This window comes from Acipenser ruthenus, chromosome 5 (genome assembly GCF_902713425.1).
Source record: "Acipenser ruthenus chromosome 5, fAciRut3.2 maternal haplotype, whole genome shotgun sequence".
Classification (NCBI taxonomy): Eukaryota; Metazoa; Chordata; class Actinopteri; order Acipenseriformes; family Acipenseridae; genus Acipenser; species Acipenser ruthenus.
The window spans coordinates 70,699,953-70,716,415 of NC_081193.1; the positions used below are offsets into that span (position 1 = coordinate 70,699,953).

At 38.2% G+C, this 16,463-nt stretch overlaps 1 protein-coding gene across 3 annotated transcripts in view; it reads right to left on the reverse strand.

The window, feature by feature from the left end:
* LOC117402996 (aftiphilin) overlaps positions 1-13,908 on the reverse strand; it is a 36,274-nt gene extending 22,366 nt beyond the window's left edge. Inside the window, exons 1-2 of one of the 3 annotated variants that reach the window (XM_034004791.3) lie at positions 13,651-13,906; positions 5,310-7,212 (exon numbers count right to left, since the gene is read on the reverse strand). In XM_034004791.3, coding sequence (XP_033860682.2) covers positions 5,310-7,190 — 1,881 coding nt within the window. In that variant the 5' untranslated portion in view covers positions 7,191-7,212; positions 13,651-13,906. Of the gene's footprint in view, positions 1-5,309; positions 7,213-13,650 lie in introns of all 3 variants that reach the window. The other 2 variants (XM_034004793.3, XM_059024431.1) reach the window with 2 other exon arrangements.
* Between the last annotated feature and the right edge of the window lie 2,555 nt (positions 13,909-16,463).

Below are 16,463 nucleotides of genomic sequence, written 5' to 3' on the forward strand. Positions count from 1 at the left end.
ATAGTAGCCATTTTCTATACTTTTGAGGCATAAGCAATTAGGAAATAACACTTACTACCCAGGAACAAAAACTGTGTTACATAATGATATTACTTAAAGTAAATCATTACATGCATACTGCTTTGGCTGACAGTGAATCAGATCCATTGATCTGGTGGAAAGCTCAACAGATTAACTTACCTAGACTCAGTAAACTTGCACAGAAGAATTTATGCATACCAGCAACAAGTTCTCCATCTGAGAGAGTGTTTCAGTACCTGTGGTAACATGGTTCTTAAAATGCAAAGCTCCATGGCAAGTATGACTCAGGGCTTGATAATTGAAGGTACAGTAATTATTAATTACCTGAGTCACATGTAATTGGGGAAGGGGCCAGGGTATTATTTAATACAAAAAAATCTGGTTTCAATTGTTTTGTGGGTGGAGTTTATTGTAAAGCACAGCACACAATAAAACTGCACAAGAAAAGTGCTTATAAATCCCAATCCTCACGTGTCATGCATGAGTTCTTGCCATCCTCTGCACCACCTACCCTGTTACAATAGTATGCACAAGTACCAAAAAATAAATAAAATAAACCTTGATCAAAATGTTAAATACATCGTGATACAATTATTGAACTTATTTAGATCATAATACATTCCATAATGGTTTTAAATAGCTATGAATAGAAATGATTGTGGATTTATTTGAATACTACTGATACTATGAACACTATTTTGAACTTTTTTTTTTAATAAACATTTTAGATAACCTTTTGCATTTCTTAATGGTCTAACTGTTTGGCAAATAAGTGGTTTTAAATTAAACTTTGATACTGAAGATTATTCTCATATTTTTGTAAACATTTTTAGAACCTTTTGCATTCCTTAAACAAATACAAAGTTTTCTATTTTTAATTTAGTCTGTCCTTTTTTGTCTCTATGTACTTGTCAAGTACAGTGCACTCCATTTATAAGAATCAACCGCATATAGTGATCAAAACCATTGGGACAAAATCATTCCTATACTAACCATGCTAAAATAAGAATAAGAATAAGAATCAAGCAATCCACTTATAAGCATCATTTCAGGGGGCAAACTGACTACATGTAATATGGTACTTGATCAAGTGCAATGACATGTACAGCCAATAAAAGCTGTTTTTCAATTTGAATTTGATCACATCTCTCGTGATTAGGCACGTACGCGGCGTGGATAGTGCAATGATGCAGGAAACACTGCATTGTTTGTAATCAAACGTGACTGCGCCACTGCATTGTGCAGATATGTTTTTTGTGTTCTCCATTAGTGAACATTTGTTTCAATAAAGTGAATACACATTCATTGAATACATACCGAGTACAGCAGTGTTACTGTGTGATATGCATGTAGAGGGAGTGGGATTGCGGTGCAGCGCGGTGAGGAGAAGGAGGAGGAGGGGGAGAGGGGGAGGGGGAGGGAGAGGATTGCAGAGCTTTGCATCTCCGCTTAATGAAAAACTGTGAGGGGGCTCCCGAGTGGCGCATCCAGTAACTGTGAGATTTGCATCGCAACAGAATAGAAGTAAGCGACAGATGCTTAAACGCAGTGGTAGTCCTGACGGTAAAATACTGTACTGTAATGTCATTTTAATTCAAAGGCCATTACATGTAAGACCACACAGCAGTTAAACTAGGCACCCTCACGAGATGATCGCTTCTGCAGCCTTGAGTAAACATAAATTGTGATCATATAACAAGCTGCTACCCACGAGAACTTGTTTTGATGTATTGTCCTCAGTGATTGAGCACCATTGACATCTATATACTGTATTTAAACTGCTGATGGCATGCTTTTGCTAATTGTAATGCGACTGAGTGGCTGATGACAGTGTAAATGATCAGGCTGGAGTCTTGATTACAGTTTTAAACCGCTGTTGGTTTTATTTTGCTTACACTGCTGTGGCAAAACAACCGCTAATAAAACAAACCAAATAAACCTAGCTCTCAGTTGGCGCACTAAGTAAACAATACTTTGTGTGGAACAAACACTAGATCTCTTACTCACGTTTTGGTTTCTTTTTCTTTCTTCTGCTTCCTTACTCCTCTATACTCCATCACAAAGCTGTCGGCTAAGCCCTTTTTATCGAGGTGCCATTAACTTTAACTAGCAGACAGTTAACCAATTGACCATTACCCTTAATTCGTTAAGGAAAAGTGTGGATTTTTCGTGGGCGTGCACATGCACTCATGACATCTAGTGGTCAACCCATTACACTGCAGCCAGGGAACAAGCTCTTATCATTCTCATACTAAATTTGATTCTGCACCACACAAATCACATCGGTCTGCTTTTAAGAATCAACCGCTTATAAGAATCAAATAATCCAGAACGGATGTGATTCTTTTAAATGGCATGCACTGTACTTTGAATAAACCCTGAAATTAGAAATACAATTGTATTTGTTGTATTTATATTAAGAACTTTGAATAGATCCGGAATGTAATTAAAATAGAGTTTTAGCATTTATGTTAAGAACTTTTGAATTCAGCTAATGTATTAAAGTATGATAATAAGACTTTATTTATTTATTTATTTTTGGATAAGATGACAAAGTTTTTTTTATGTTTTCTTCACAGTTAACAGTTCATTTCCTAGAAGTGCTTACTGTAGCTACATATTTATAATTTTATTTTTTTAAAAAAATTCAGTCCACAATCACATTTAAAAATAGATATCCTATTTATTCTGTTTTCTGATCTCTGTGTGCTGCTGATCAAGCTTGAACCGCACATTTTATTGTGTTGCTTGTATTTGTCATTTCTAAATTATTGCTCCTAGTAAATTTTGGTGACGGTCTCAATGGGTACATTTCCTGGCTAAATAAATAAAAACTATTTTATTTACAGTTAAGGATAATAATAATAATAATAATAATAATAATAAAATATCAGTAATAAAACAAATTGAAATTAGATGGATGTAGTAATTGTATCAATTTGTGCAAGCAGTTCTATTCTTTCTTCAGTTCAAAGCATGCATCACCCAACGTTTCACCGGGAGCCGCACTTGAACTGCCCGGGAGCTGCGGTTTGGCCACCTCTGCACTATGGGCTTTACAATGCTTTACTGTGGTAAACTTTTATAAGGGTTCATATAGAGAAAGTGAAAAAAATGGAGAATGAACAACAGTAAAGGTATGACGGCTAACAATAAAAATTAAGCAAGCTTGCAGAAGTAGAAAAGGCTGCTCTTTTTTAATTCTACAAACTCCAGCTGTTTTAGCAAGCCAACACTCCAGAGATGTGTGTGCAAATGAGGAATAATCCACTGAAGATGAACAACATTGACAAGTGCATTTCAGATAATCCTAGCAGTAAGCAGCAAAGATTACAAAAGCACAGCGGATTGTGTCTGCTCATACCAGCTCCTTCAGCTTTTTACCCCCCACTTCTCAAACTGTATGCACTCATTGCAGTCTGTTACCTCATCCCTGTTTCTAATCTCCCATAATTAATATTGAGCTTGTTAGACACAGTTGGTTTTATGCTTTCAGGAACCTTTTATGCTATAGTAGATCCGTCTGGTGCAGTAACAGAAACTGAAGGGCACTCATTACCAGGAAATCTAAATACATTCTGCCACACATTCTAGCAGGGTCCTGTCTGTATGGGTAACCAGCGATGGAAACCAGGGACACTGAACTTTCAGATTGCTTTAATTAGGATATGTACAGTAAGAGAATACAATTGATTACAAAATTATGTATATATTATTAATTTTGTCTGGCCAATCAGGGCTTGACTTTCATTTGTGTGTTGGGAGGATTTCCTCCCTATGCTGCAGCCAATGGGGGGGATTCCAAAATTTTAGGGAGGAATGGCAAAAAAAAAAGCACTTTTGCATATAAAAAACTATATATATTTTACTACTGGTGTTGCTTTAAAATAAGCTGCTTTCAGGAGACCTAACAGCTGTTCATTATTGTAAGACAGAGCACTCTCCATTGCTTTTGCCATTGCCTGACATGAAATTTTTGCATACAGCAGAAGAAAAAGGTGCTTTTGTTTTAAACCAGCGCTTCATTTCTTTTTTTTTAACTCTTTACACTCAGCCTTATTTCCGCCCGTTTTTCACTGTTTTAATTTATGTATGTTTAACTACTGGATAGTTTGTACTGTATGCATGTAACATATCAAATGAAAGGCCACAGAAATTCCCTTTCATATGTAAGTTGCAACAGGATCAGGCATACTATATGTGGTAGAGATGAGAATATATGTTTAAAAATAAAAAAAATTAAAAAATTAAAAAGTTTTTCAAAAAAATAATCATGTTTGGTCACTGCTATATATATATATATATATATATTGTAATCATAGATGGCTCAGAAAAAACAAAAAACACACTGCACCATTGAACCTCAATATAAAATGATCATGGGGGGGGGGCTGAGCTCCAAAGCTTTCCAACGATACCGCCCCTTTCAGTCTAGCTGCTACAATGACGGAGCAATAGACTCAAAACGAAACCTAAGCTGTGAAGTCTGTCACATGATGAGAGGCTTAACTTCAGGCGATCGTAGGTCTGGCTAGGAGTACCGCATACACAGGCTGAATAAGTCGTTGGAAAGCCCCAAGTCTGTAATTTTAAACAAGCCATTCCACGTAGGTGGCTTTTACGCTGCCTGAGTAACATGTGCGTAACCTTCGGTGCGCTGGCGCCCCAAAATGAATGGGGCTGAGTTTTAAGAGTTAAAGCGAAAGTCACAGCTTGCAAAACAACACCTAGATATCACACCTTAATATCGTCTTTTTTTCAAAACTGTTTACTTACTGCAGTGTACTGAGTTTCTATAATCCTTAAAGATAGCGGTCGAGAATCACAGGCTTGCACTAGTATTTGAACTTGATACCGGAGACATTCCACTGTCTGCAGGCTTTTTTTTTTTTTAATCTGATCAATACTGCAATTAACACTGCATTTTTCTGCAACACCTGCTCCCCTGTATGAAGTGTAAAACATACTGTACCAGATACTGCAGTCCACACTCTGGCTTGTTAAACTGTGAGTCAATTCTATACATTAGACTAGAATTCCTAAGTGCTTACTACTGTGCATTCTTCAAAGGTGTGCTGGTTTACATTCCTACAGTTTTACCCTTCACCCTTCCTTGAAACCTGTTTGCAACTATGCTATTCTCTATGAATGTAAATCTATTCCACTTGCTGTTTTTGAACAATAATTACAGGAAATACCTGCAGAGCAAGTCAAGTTATTATACAGCTTTTGTGGAACAGCAATTCTGGGGGAAACCATTACATGTATCATAATAGGACAACACTAACCTGTTGCAGAGCAGGCTGCGTTTCCAGATTTGAGCCGGCGTCTGCTGTACCCTGAAATGAAGCGAAAGCAGCATCTTCCTTCCGGCTGATCTGTGGGCTACCTGCAGAGGGTGCAGTGACCGCAGTGCTGGTCTGCCACACATCTCCTTCAATGGAGGCTGCAGTCTGTTCCTCCCCAAAAGCAGCCCAAGCTGTACTTTCGCTCTGACTCCCCTCTGACTCCCCAAAAGCGTTCCATTCTTGGCTCCCTGCAGCCGAGCTAAAGTCTGCAGAACTGTCGCTTCCGGGGAAGTCAGCAAACTCGCTTTCTTTTGATTTCGGGGCAGAATCAAAATCACCAAAGCCTTCTTCGCTGTCGTCTTTCAATTCCTTCTGGGGTGGAAAATCAGCAAACTCAATTTCGCTTTTAGAGTCGACGGGCTTGTCCAGTGAAGCAGTGTCCGCTTTGGGCTGGTTAAAATCAGCAAAACTCTGCTTTCTGGAATCCCTAACCTCACCAAAATCCCCAAAGTCTTCATCAGCGCTCGGCTCTTCAAACTTGGCAAAATGCTCCTCTGGATTGAAGCTCGAGGACGGCACATCTTCTGACACAGGCTGAGATGATGTGATGCTGGTTGTGCCAAAGTCCCCAAAGCCATCTTGGTCGTCTGGAGAGGCCGCTTGACAGAAAGAAGCAAAGTCTTCACCCACTGAAACACTGGTGTTTGGGGAGTTGGGAGACTCTGCCCCCCCTGTCTCCCCCACTTCATTGTCCACTGGCTGGTCCTGCTCGGCTTCTGTACTGCCCTCCACAGAGGGTAAAACACTGCTTTCGCAAACACCTGATTCTACAGCTCCTGATTGTTCTTGCCCATTCTGTGCTGCAGGCTGATCTGTAACTTCCTTGTCCGGATATGCAGTTGCAGTTTCTATTTGCTGCATTCTACAAGTAACTGGTTTAGGTTCCACCACTGTTTCCAAGTCCCTCTCCCCATTGCTAATGTCATCGACAACTTGGCCCGACCCGGTGCTGTCAGTGTCTATGACGCCTTCATTTTCCAAGCTTACCTCAGCAAGCTGTTTCTCTGGGATGCCCAGTTCATTAACACTGTTTGTCGCAAAGCTGCCCAAACAAGTCAGTGTTTTTCCTTCACTTGAGTGTTTCATTGTCTGAATGCAAGTATCAGAAGCATCAGCTTTTGGGAAGGCAGAGAAGTCAGCAAATTCATTTGAGGGGCTAGGAGTAGAATCTAAACTTAGCTCCTCGCTGATTGCTTTCTGTCCCTTTGAGTTAATTACACTGGCCTGCTTCCCTTTTCCCATTTCAGGGTCCGGCATATCAAATGCTGCAAACCCATTTGTTAGAACCTCTGCCCCTGGAACTATGGTGCCATTGCAGCTCTGAATTTGCGGTGACTGAATTTTAACATCAGTTCTACTGCTGACTGGTGCCATAGAAGAGTTTGAACTAGTGTCTGATTCCGTCTGGTCCACTGGCTTTTTAAATCCCTCCTTGCCAGCAGGACCATCAATGCTGAAGGAGGCAGGTTTAGATGTTGGAGAGATTTTAATGCTGGTGTGGGTTTCTACAAACTTAAGGGTTCCATCAGCCTGTTTAGAAATCTCTGCAATAAAGCCCCGGTCTTTGCTGACGCTAACCGAGTCCAAATCAGCAAAGCCATCAATGTTGCTGGAATAGTCTTTGTCAGGCATGAAGTGGTTCTGTGGCACAAAGTCCTCTCTCTGTGTGCTGAAGCCAGGCGTGTCGAACTCTGTCAAGCTGACACTGGAGGTGATCCCCGAGAAGCCCCCAAACTCTCCAAATTCATCGTCTTCCTCTTCAGCCCCATCATCCAGAGGGGGTGGGGAAGACGAGTACATCCGGATCACCTCTGGATCCATGGTCCTGTGGTCAAAGTCACGCCTAGGTAGCAAAAAAATCAGACGATTAATATCTAGGTTTGGAATGCTTATAGTAACAGTTGTTTAAACTCATCACAACTTCATAAAACAAATTGTCAGTCATATCCCACCCCATGGAACAATTTCTTGTGCTGTTAAGATACATGTCAAATTGTAAGTTACAAATGGTCAAACTGAAAGACACTCCCATATATCCCTAGACTATAACTTACCCTAAGAAACATTAACTGCAAGATTCATCACAAACTGATGAGTGGTTTTTCAGATATATGGAAAAATGTAAAGTGTGACATATGTACTTACGACCGACCGACCACTCTCCCCTTTGTTGGGGGATTTCATCCAGTGTGTGGGACAATATTAAAAGCAAATCTTTCATTTTCTCAGAAATACAAATGTGTGTTTCAAATTAGGACAGATTTAAATTCATCCCAAAGGCAATGTTATATTGTGCAGACCCAAGTGGAAACAATGAGCTTTTAGAAGAAGGGGGGCTTACTCTTTAAATAAAATGCCACCCTTAAGTTAACTATTGAATATGCTTACTAGCAGCCCTGCATACAGTACATTACAGACAGTCCTTTTCATACAATAAAACCTACTGGGTGCTGATACTTGAGCAAATAAGTGGGGTGGGGTGTTCCTAATAAAACGACCACACCCTGATGAAAATCCATTCTGGGTAACTCCCTGTGCACTGTTCTAGTTTATATACTTATTTACTATAAGCATTACATTTTTGGATAACAGTTACTTTAACTGTGTTTTTTGACCAACGGCTTTCAAATGTAATAATCCCCAATGATTTCCGAGGTCCATTTTCTGATATAGATGTTCCAAAAAGTTTTACATGGTTGTTCATGTGCGACATTTATTGAACTGAAGTTTGCATTTAACTTTTTATTTTATTTTTTATTAATTACTATTACAATTCCATATACTAAGAAATAACTAGGATTTCTACTATAAATAAATACCAATAATGTTTTCAGTCAGTAAATCACCAAAAATACTGCTTGCTGAATTTGCCACACTGGTTGTAAATGTCTTCTAGTCCCAATACTGGGAATCATGAAGTTCCTTGTAAAGGTCTTCAGCATTCTTTCAAAATCTTGAGTTTGTGACTTTGATTAGGTTGACTTAAAATTAAGTAACACAAACTAAAACTACAGTTTATTTAATGTTTTTTTTAAACGTTTCTCTGTGCAGTGGTTAAAGAAGCATGTGTTACTGCAACCAAATCAGCAGCATCACCACAAACTTCTGACTTCAACCCAGTCGGAATGAGTTATTTCCTTTTTATTTTACAGCTATTTACAAGAATACAAATAAAGGCATTCCCCTTTGTGTAGCTTTGACTACTCCCTCTCTAGCTAGCCTGTTTAACTGGAATAGAATACCCTGCATGTCAGGTGCAGAGCTAAAAGGGTTATTCCTGGGAATGGCTTTGTGTTATCCCAATCTCTCTATACTTGAGAGACTTGGGTGCTTAATGAAAGAGCCAAATCTCTGAAGAGGCACTACTACCAACAAACACAAATGAATTGCAGAATTTATTCAAAAAAGCATTTGCGAGCTGGACAGATATTTAAATAAATAATTATACAGCAAGTACCTTTGGTCTCTACGAGACGCTCAGAACCTTTGAAAATTTTAATCCCAATTTAATATGATTCCGAAGATATTGATAAAAGTGTTACATGCATATGTACGTGAGTAGAGACACAGAACTTACCACATTATGCAGGGTTCTCTCTAAGTATAAAACCGCTAAATGAAGTAACTGAGTGAATGATCATTCAGTACAGTGTGCGTGGTTAGCTTCCGAGGTTCTGTATTCATTTTTTGTGTTATTATTTTGCACATAGAAACAGACAAACTGTGTTGTGGCTGGATTATCATTAATAAATGCATTATCTGCCAAAAGCTAAAGCTAAAGCTAAAAAGGATAAGCACCACTGTGCCCAATGTTGTACCTCTCTTTTCCTGCATACAGTTGGCGCTGCATAATCGGGATACTGATAATCGGGATTGTTGCTTAAAAGGGATACAACACTGGGAGACGGTTCTTCTCAATGCGGTTTATGTTGTTAAATTGGGACGTCACTTCACTTAATTGAGATACAGTATTTTCAAATGATGAATGGAGATCGCTTTTCAGAGCAAGACAGGTTTGCGTAGCACAGTGCAGTGAGTACGTGATTATCCTGTGACTTGCGTAAACCAGGTTGAACTCTTGAAGGAGCTGGAGTCTCCTGTGGTTTCTCAGGCTGCTGTGGCAAAGAAAGTTGGCGTGTCAACATCGCAGGTGTGATTAATTTTGTTTAGGAATAAAAATAAAAAAAACATTGACTCATTTTAAATGTTGTATTTAACATTTAATCATAATGTGATGTGATCTCATTCTTTTTCTTTTCATTAAGAAAAAAAAGTTTGACTAAGGTCATCTCAACTGCCTCTCGTTTAATTGGGACAGCTGCTTATTCAGGATATTTTTCCTTCTCCCGAGGCGACCTGATATAGGATTTGTCCATAAAGAGATTCTGGGTTCCACATAATGTAATTAGGCAAGGACAATACAATACATACACGCAGACTACTATAATTAGGGCTGTATTTTCTTCACGGTAAAAAAATTGCTAATTACACAGTCTAAAAATAGGTATTTCAAGCAGAAAAAAATAGCGGTCACATTCAAAATTGATCATTTTCTCTAGTTATTATACGATAAATACAGTGCTCCCCCCTTATAAGGTGACCCTTTTATACTGCAGAACAGGTTATAAGGCAGTACAGTCATGGCTCCCATTTGTCCCATAATGCCATTACACTAACACTAGTACTAGTAGAAGGCAGAACACAAATAGCAGTCTCTTAACTATGGCTCCCGACTACAGCGTTATAAAGGGGGAGCACTGTATTTAAATGCTTATCTGAAAAACAGTAAAAGCTAAATTGTAGAATATTTCGTTTTTATGTCCACCTTTTCAAAGACATCAGTGAATTATCAAACAAAACAAAAACTGAAATAAATGTAAAAATAACAGACATGTGAAATGTCCCCTTCTTATACTGGACAGGGCGCTCTTTAGCAGAAATATTTCCAATCTTTGATGCTGCTGGTGTCTTTTTCGTTCAAGACATTTTAAAATAAATCTTGCAGCTCCGTGAAGTATGTTTAATCAGTTACCAGAAGCAAACTAAACCGGCTGCCAGGTTCCTAAATGCAGTGTAACAGGTAGTGCGTCAATAAGGCAATTGTTTGCTGTATTTATTTTTAAGTGATAAATTAAATTATTTTGTCCCCATAAGATTGTATATGGGTCATTACAGGTCAAACCCATACAGAATGACCCATATATATTCTCAGCTCTTTATATCAAAAACACCTTCCAATATTAAACCCCCAGACAGCAACATTTCACAAATAGGTCAATTTGGAGATATGGACAATAAAAAGAGTAATGCAACAACTTGCAATTTCATCTGTCAGAAGACATTTTGGACATGCTTGTCTTTAGTCTGTAAAAATGTTACTATTTTCATTCTTGGTTTGTTGTTTGGTACGCGTGTCATTATTTTTAGTTAATTCACTGTACTATTGGGAACCTAGGGAGCCTTTTTAACTAAAAAACGGAGAGCACTTGAGAACAACCATCCCCCGTCTGAAAAACAGCTTGTTATTTTAAAATGCACTTCCAAATGTCTCTATATCTACAAAACACGTGCAGTGGATCTCTCATACTTACCTTTTTGTATAAACAACAACCTAGAGTCAAAAAGGCAAGAGCTGGTACCAGTAATTTAATTTTGGGCAACTGTGAAAGCAAGGGAGATACTTTGCAGCAGCCTTACACAATACAAACTACTAGTGCAAAAAACTACAAGTGCTTACTTTAAAAAATGTAATCATTACAAAAAAAGGTGTGGATTGGAGACCCAGTTCATATACGGGACTTCACCTCAATAAAGAACTGCTCCCAATAGAGAGATACCCCTTGCTTACTAAATATATTTGAATTCCCCTCTGCAATGCAAAAGTTTGAATGAGCAAGCTATCCAACTATATTGTCCATGCAGAATGACATTGCTACATGTACTGTTCTTCAATTTCCATGGCATCAGTCAAGGCTGGTATGACAGGACATTCTGTACTTAGCAGGAGGTCTGAAACAGGAAACAACTGCACCACCCCTGCTTTAAAGTGAGCAGGGGGAATTTCAAGTCTCTCGCTGTCAGCTTTGAACATCAAACTTCATCATTTGCTGATGGAAAACATATACAAGTTACTTCAAAGCACTGCAATTCGTTTTAATTGGGAAGAACTTTGTTTGAAGCTCTAAAAGCTATATAAGCTCAGAGGACTGGAATAAAATACAAGAAACAAAACAAATATTTTAAATAAAATACATTCTTTATGGGTCGTGCAAGGTTTGCAGAGTCTGCACACTTTCTTTTTTACATGCCATTGTTCTATATTGCCCTATGTATCCGTCAAGTTTAAAGTTTCCTGTTTATCTTGTATGTTGTAAAGAGCTGAGTATTGAAGTTGGGCATGGCTTTGCAGCCAGAAGCGCTAGTTTGGTTTCCAGTTCCCTTAACAAAACTACATGATTTGATATCTCTCAAACAATAACAGACAACTTCTACACAATATATAAACCTATATTATATTACAGGCAGTGGTCTTGCAAATAGGGTAGTAGTAAGAATTAAAACAAAGCAATGAAGCACTGATATTTCCAGGAACCAACTAAAAACATGCTTTAATACATAGCACAAAGTGTACAGGTGAAAATGTGACTACCACAGCGTAGAAGTTTGAGACAACCGTGGATCTATTGTGAACTTAAGGTATGCTGAGGTACTCCACCTATTTGCAGTGTGCACACCTACTGTGCATGCATTCCCACACAAGACTGCTTTACAAACATTGATTCAATAAATGTGCAGTATTGAGCAGCTGCACCTTTAGCCAACACAGAAAGCCATGAAGGTTATGAACTCACAGTAAAACCTGGTACTATCCAGAGGAAGATATGTCCATGCCTGACAGAGAACATAATATAAAGTTAAATAAAATAAAACAAATCACCTCTACATTAAGTGCAGGTAACATCATTGGAGATGGATGGCCTACAAAGTGTAATCAACACTTCCCTGGTAACCAAGACTTATGAATGCTTAGTGGAACAGGAACACATTGGTTAACAGTTAGTGTTACTGTATACTGCCGTTACTATTTCCTTCAAAAGTCACATTGAAAAAAAAAAACCCAACATATTACAACTTGTGAAGCATAGCAAAAAGGTGCTTACAGCAAATGCAAGGCACTGCTGGTGCTATAGCCCTTCATGTTATGACCATTAAAATCAGATAAACGATCAATTTTAAGAAATAATCCACTTTCACTTAATTTTGTAACTATTAAAATCCACAGGCATTGGATTGTGGTTCCCTAAATTCTTTAAGGGACTCATCGTGCTTACATCATTAAATTAGCTGGTTAAATTACTTGAGACAAATCAATCACCATTATAAAGACATTTTAAAAGGCATGAATGAGAATAATTCATTGTGCACAATAGTAAATACTACTACAGTACTGTTTCTGGAAAATGATATAGCCTAAATTTCCTCCAACATGCTTTTAATTCATATTCACACTTAATATATATAATTTCAGCTTTAAAAAACATGCATATGAAGTTTCAAGTTATTTAAAAAAAGGTTCCTAGCCATAGAATACGTTTAAAATCATTGTGTTGTTTTTAACTATACTATAGATCGGTGGCTCGTATCAATTAAAATGCTTTTTTTGTAAAGCACCAATTATTGAGGTTTGAATTAGATGGGGTGGATGTCTTGTTTCCGAAACAAACCCGGGTGAGGCTGTAATGGATATAACCAGCTATAGCATATTCTGTGACAGAACAGGTTGCACCTTTGACAGCTGTCACATACCTGTGTTGTACGTTACGTTATTCAACAAACAGTCGCTTTCATTGCAGACGTAAATGATTATCGTGCTACATAATACAGACTCTCCAACAATTCGATATCGATGGGATTTTGAATGGGTCAATTATTTCCATTAACCAAGCTAATAAATAAACAACAATAGTGGAAGCTTCTCTCATCCAGCGAGTGACTCAGTTGCAGGCCCTAAACTAGACCTTTTAGGGGGGAAAAAACATTAACGCGTTACAAAAATAAAAATATGAAAAGGGGTTATAACAATGACTTAAAACGCACCAGATCCCCTTCTCCTGTATACACTTGTCATTCAAAACAGAAGAGCCAGGCTTTAATTTTTAACGAGATCTGCGGGTCAGTTTTCCATCCCTCTCTGATGTCCCTGTGTGTTTGCACAGTATCAGTACTACTCGAGCAGTAGCCCTCCATATCCTGGTTTGCTGTCAACACACAATTAGCGTACCTTCAAACTCTGGCCGTGAATTCTCATGGTTCAGATGCTGCAGGTCCTTTCCTGGACTGATCTCCAAACAGAAACTAGAATTTAGGATTCCTGCGCTTGTATTTCTTGTAAATGAAGGTTAGCAGTCGGCTTCCAGTCGCAGCTTTCCTATCTCTTCAGATCCCCTGTCTATCGCTCTGGTACAGTCTATAATTCCCAGCATGCAACTTGAGCGTTCAGCAGCTACTACTAGAAAAGCAGTCGGGGCTGAACCTTTGCGTCACTTCCGAGAGGATTGGGCGCCATGATTTGTTTACTTGTGAGTATATTATTATAACATGTAATTGTAATCAATAATAATAATACCTGTATGTATATATTTTATTCTATGTTATTGTATTTAGGTGGTTGGAATTTAATTTACTGTCATTGTGGTTATGTACTGTTAACCTTGTGCTGTTGACTTGATCGGGTCGTTCTTGAAAACTGGAACCTGCTCTAATTTGTGCTAAATAATGTGCTTTTCATCATAACAAGATACATTTCTCAAGCAATAAGTAAAATACAGACTATGCGTAAGGCTGATTTAGGTGGTTTTTGTCAAGCAAAAAAAAAAAGTTTAAATGCTCATGCTTATCCTCGTGTGGCTTTAAATTTCACCCCACACGAACGAATTGAATGCTCATGTTTGAACGACGGTTTTGGTTTGTTTTAACGGAATGATAAAATGTACATTTTAAAACAAGCGAAAAAATAAAATGGCTGTAACTATAAAACTAGCATGAATCAATCTTATAGTTGTATATCAATAAAAAAAAACGGAATTGCACGTTTTCACTGTGAATATTTTATTAAATGATTCTCTTCAAAATTGAGTCAATAGATTATGTCATTAGTAAGGAAATGCAAATAGCTCTACTTTCAAAATATTGACGTTTCTTGTTGGTGCCGATATGGTGTCACGCAAAAAATGTCAACTATTGAAGAAGGTTATGTATTTATTTTTCACGGGGGGACCAATTTTCATAGCATAAGCTATGAAAATCAGTCTAGCGTGAAATTGGTCCCCCGTGAAAAATAAGTACATAACCTACTTCAATATTTGACATAATTGTTATATTACCTTCATTTATCCCAGAAATACCCCACATGGATTTTTTTTTTTTCTGTAGAATTATATAGTACAATTGCTACTATAGTAAAAGTCCTATAGGATTTTTGACAGATTCTGTAGAATGCTATAGTACTTTTGTGGTACTTGTTCTTTTATACTTCTGTGGTACTGTAGTAATTTTCTAGTACTGCTTTATAATTCCTTTGCAATGCTGGTCCTACTGCAGAAGGTACTGGTTCTGTGGCTGTTTTGTATTTCTTAAAATTAATAATTTGTATTATGTATTCTTTCTAAAGAGTTGTTTTAATACTTGGCACTTTTCCTCTGAATTACTGCAGTAACCAAGCAGCAGACACAACAACATGGCTCATGGACATGAAGAACACAATTAAGCTGAAAACTTTTACAATGTATGTTTTACTCTGTAAGAAAATGTACTATTTCAGTTTTTAACAGTCGAACACCTACAAACTATAATAAAAAAATGACTTTGATAAGCAGTTTTTGCTATTGTTACCTCAAGAAGACACTAGACAAAATATTAAACAGAAGCCCTTTTTTATTAAGTGATACAATGTAACATTCACAAATACATATTGCATGTACAGTATGACAATTTTTTCTGTTGTAATCGCAGCCATTACCAACTTATAGACCTAATTTTTGTATTTGTATAAACTTTATACACGTACAGTTGCATAGTTTCCTGAGTATGTGTGCATTCATGCAACTAAATAAATAATCCCAGTGGTGTTCTTTCAATTATTTGTCCATAAAGTTTGTTATTAACAGTAGTAGAGCAAAAGCAATGGTAGTTGATTTGGTGGTGGCTGGGGAGGAGGAGGAGGCCGAAACAAATGAAGCGACATGGGAAAATAACACAGAGCCTTTAATGCACTTGCTGATGATGTGTTGGTTAGGGGCGGATTCTCCTTCCAGAGAAGCAAACAAGTTTACAATTCAGCACAGAGAATTCACAATGAATGAATGATTTATTGATTGCAATTGCAGATGATTTATGAACTGTGATGGGCGCTCAGGGCCCGATGACTGTGATGGGCGCTTAGGGCCCGAGTGAAAGATATATTTGAAGATTAGACTCGTCCATGAGTGCTCGATGGCTACCTGCATGAGGCCGGCTGGAAAAACATGAACAGTTGCATGCATCCCAGTGCCGCAGAGTGGCTATGGGCCACCTCCCCCCAAAAAGATGAGTCCGCCAAGCCATGAATGGAAATAACAATAAATGATTAACACACCCCAGTGGCGCACTGCCACCTACCTCCCACATATTTAAAAATTTATGAAAATGAGCAGCTGGGACACGGCCCGTCCCCCAGAGCATGAATGCACTGGGGGAAAGAGCTCAGTCATTCCAGCCCGACCACTCACCCCTCAGAACCAAATACAAACTGCTCAGCACTCAGGTAAGGAAAAAAACCCTACTCACATATTTGTAATTTTTGATGTAGGGGGAAACCTCAGGGAATCCGTGGCTGAGGGTAGTCCTTCCTCCAGGCTCTAAGCAGTCGACTCCCGTTTTGGCTTCCCAGCGCGTGACTGAGATGCCGAAAAACAAAAGAAGCGACGTGGGAGAATAAAACACAGAGCGTTTATGCGTTTGCTGATGACATGTTGGTTAGGGATGGATTCTCCTTCCAGAAAAGCAACCAAAGTTTATATTCTTAATTTTAATGTATGAAAATATGTCTGGGGGGAC